This window comes from Haliaeetus leucocephalus, unplaced genomic scaffold (genome assembly GCF_000737465.1).
Source record: "Haliaeetus leucocephalus isolate CR32 unplaced genomic scaffold, Haliaeetus_leucocephalus-4.0 Scaffold339, whole genome shotgun sequence".
Lineage (NCBI taxonomy): Eukaryota > Metazoa > Chordata > Aves > Accipitriformes > Accipitridae > Haliaeetus > Haliaeetus leucocephalus.
The window spans coordinates 18,468,482-18,472,290 of record NW_010972775.1 but is presented as its reverse complement, the minus strand read 5'-3'; the positions used below and the strand labels follow the sequence as shown (position 1 = coordinate 18,472,290).

General features: G+C 45.8%; 1 protein-coding gene across 1 annotated transcript in view; it reads right to left on the bottom strand.

Annotated features, from left to right (window-relative positions):
- The window catches only part of NR2F2 (nuclear receptor subfamily 2, group F, member 2), a 22,627-nt gene extending 19,085 nt beyond the window's left edge, over window positions 1-3,542 (bottom strand). Inside the window, exon 1 of the mRNA XM_010572024.1 lies at window positions 3,356-3,542. Coding sequence (XP_010570326.1) covers window positions 3,356-3,398 — 43 coding nt within the window. The 5' untranslated portion in view covers window positions 3,399-3,542. The remainder of the gene's footprint in view (window positions 1-3,355) is intronic.
- Window positions 3,543-3,809: the final 267 nt, after the last annotated feature.

Below are 3,809 nucleotides of genomic sequence, written 5' to 3'. Positions count from 1 at the left end.
CCCCGGCGGGGTAACGGGGCATCGCCGCTCCGCCCGAGCGCTCCTCCCCGCGCGGGCGCCGCGTCCCCCGGCGCCCCGGTGAGCCGGCGGGCCGGCCGAGAGGACGGCGGTTTCACGCCAGACACCGTCTGCCCCTTCCCCTTAGCGCGACGGAGGAAAGAAAACCCCGCAACGCCGCTCGGCAGAACGTGACACCCGCGTCTTTTCCCTCGCAACCTCCGCGGCATCGCCGTAACGCAGCTCGTCCCGACCCCTTTAACTTTATTTTGGGGTTTTGTGGGGGGGATTGGGGTTTGGGTTTTTTTCTTTTTTTTTTTTTCCCCTTCGGATCCCACGTACCCTGACACGGTAACACAACCTCTGTGCTATAGTGGGAGCACCACTAAAGAGGTAACCGATCTAAGTACGCAGTTGTTTATTTATTTCCCGCTGAATATAGCTACCGGGCAGCGGAACGGGGACTTTTGAGTTCATCTCCTGGTGAAAATGGCCAAAGACACTCGGACAGGCGAAGGGACGGAGAGATAAAAAAAGAAAACACGTTAAAATAGACAGATGAATGCCCGGCCAGGCAATTCCTCCTCTGCGAACACACGCACAGTGTATGTACGCTCACATTCGAGCTGGCCACCGAGTACGGACATGGGGACGCAGACCTGTGCACAACTCTGTAAAGGATTAATTGCCCCTCACCTCCTCACACACACTTTTTCATGTTGCCACATGCACACCCCCTTCTGCCGCAGGAATAATATATGTGGCTAAAGCCGCAGGTGCTGAGATGACTGGAAAGTTGTAAAAAGCACCTAGACTTGACAATGTCCTGCTTCGAAACCTGGTGTGTTAAGACCCCACGAACGAAGATGTACTGCGGCTCAATTTCAAAGGCAAGGCTGCGGCACTCCCATTGATCCTGACGGAGCAAAAATAACCTTTCCCTGAAACAGGGACCAGGAGGGACTGGAAAGGCAGAAGAGGGGAAAGGAGTCTTTCCCCGTTAAAATGTGGGGAACTGCCTTATGATTTCCAAATAACCCAGAGGCGAGGAGGTCACCTTTTGGGGAGGGTGGGAGAAGGTGGGGGTTCAAAATGCAGAATAGTCACAGATTGTTGCTGATGCTGAATTTCCTGAGGAAAAAAAAAAAACAAACAAAAAACCCAACCAAAAAAAACCCCCAAACAAAAACCCAACCCAACACCAACCTTTCCTGTCTCAAATCTGACAAAGTAAACAGGATTAATTCACCACATGAAAAAACATTAATGCCGTCTTAACAAATGCAGAAATCAGAAGAGAAAGCGGTTTTAACAGGACGTACGATATTAATAGTTTGAACGTATGATCGTAAAAATGAAAAGCCATTGATATACGCTTAAAAGCCGCCGTATACGCTGATTGCTCAAGCATTAATGAAGAATGCCCCAGATTAACTATTTGCTCTTCGAGGGATGCAGCAATATAACTATCTATTAGCACCATTAGATGCTTTGCTGTTTATTTGAAAACACCCCTGCGAGTGGGTTGAGGCAGAACAGATGAATGTAAAAATGAACTGCATCTAATTTCGCTAAATAATACTCGAAACCTGAGCGCCTCACAAAGAAGGGGGAGATTCTCAACTGTCCTTCTCCGAGCCTAATGACAATGGAAATGCTCTGTTTTAAAACTAAGACCGCATTGGTTTTCCAAATAAACAAACGCATCCCTCCTGCCATTTTACTGCAGATGTAAATTTATTTTAATGAGAGGGAGTGGAAGGATTTATTTTGCTAAAATAGAGTAGGGGATAGAGCCGGTGTAAATCTTTAGGTTTTAAAAAAGAGGAGGAAGGAGGGGGAAGCTGCTTTCCTGGCAGAAAGCTGCCTAACAGTCCTCTAATTCTTTCTAGATTAAATCGCAATATGAATACAGCATCGAACAAATACTGAGTTTCGCTCTGAACTCAGTGGAAAGCAGTTACGTCTAACAGAATTCAATGAATTCCTCTTCTCCCTCAATGTAGTATGTGTGTGTTTTTCTCTTCCACCACACTGAAGTTCCATGAATAGGGAAAGTGGCTCCTATTGTGTGCCTCTGAACTTCCAAGTCAATGCAATTTTTAACCACTGGCTTGTGGTACTTTGAAAATCACCAGGGGCTGTCAGAGTTGGGTCCTCTGAAAAATTTACAGTGCTAAATCAGAGCATATGCTGTGAGAGAGGAAAAAAAATTGCTGAAGATTGGAGCAAGTACAGTATCTGGCTGCCCCCTAGTGTAAGTCTCTTATCTGCCTAAAATTCAACTTTAAAAGAAAAGGATCTCTTAAAGGGAAACGACTTTTGGCTCACGTATGCATACGAGAATGAAACTTCTGTACATTTTAATCTGATTAATTCCTAAGGATTTAAAGTTAATTGGCTTGGGCACTCCTAGACCGGACTATAAGATTTCTGCATCAGGGTTTCTGCGAGCGCTGTACCGAATAGGTATTTTTAAGGGATAGTGGTGGTAAGGGAATGGGGGGGGGGGATCCTGTTTTGTGATTTTTTTTTTTTTTAAACGAGGAACCGTGCCTCGCATGCTGTTGTCAGAGCAAAACACTTTTGCTGCTTAAAGTCAGATCTACGTCCTTTGCAATAATACTTTAAAAAAAAAAAAAAAGAGGATAAATAATTGCCTTAAAGCCTCAGCCGAACTGCCAACCACACCTTCGGATGGTGAGTATATTCCAGCTTCTTTCCATTGTACTTGCTTAGCCAGAGAAGGGACCGGAGGGGGAGAGGGGATCTCGGCGCTATACCTTCACCACCGACCTCTTTTTTTTTTTTTTTTCCTTCCCCCCCACCCCTAAATAAACGCTGCCAGCTGCACACGGCGACACAATTCCGTGCAGTTTAATACCTATCACTTAAGTTAAGAGACTTGTCCTCCCCTCCCCACCCTCCCGAGCAGGTCAGCCTGCCGCTCCCCCCCCAGCAGCCTGAGACCCAGGCAGGGGAGGCAGCGCCCGGGCTCTGCCTCCTGGACGCTGCTTTGGAAATGACTTTGAGGCGCTTTGCCTTTGCCTCGGACCTGGAAGCCGATTCCGGTCGTTGGGTTTGGTCGCTTGTTTGTTTGTTTGCTGCTTGCTTTATTTAGCTAAAGGACGTGCTAACTGATGGTGCTGCAATTACACATACTTGGGTCTCCCCCCCTCCCCTCTTCCCCTCCTTAGAGCAACCCACGTAACCTTAGAAACGATCGTTTAAGACGTACGTTAGCTAACATTTGCTTTTTTGGATTTTTTGTTTTCCTTAAAAGAGAAACACAAGAATCACAACACATTGCCCGAAAAAAGTGTCAAAGAAGAAGGAAAAAAACTATAAGTAAACATACCAAAACCATATTTGCCTTGTTCAAGGTCCCAAATCGCTTGCATCTTCCTTTTTCTACCTCTCCTTTAGTTTGGCAGGTGAAACAAACAAACAAAAAAAAATAATCAGACCGCTGTTTGCCCCCCAGAAAGATGTGCGTTGGGTAATTAAAGAGAAGTCTCCTTCTTGGTGTTTATCTAAGCGATTGTGCAAACTGATAAAAAAAAAAAAAAGAGGCAAAAAAAAAAAAGGGAAGTTACAGCCTTCAGGGGGAAAAAAAAGGAGGCAAGGTGAAGGGAATAGATTTCCCACAACCTAAAGGGAAGTGCTTTCGATGTATTATTAGCGATCAGCCTTGGGAGAGAGGAAAAAAAAAAATCCTGAACACACTCTAACTTTACACAGACAAGATTTCAGGGGGGGCTTTGTACATAGCTGCTTAGGAATGTGCGCCTCGCCTTTAAGAAAAAATCCCC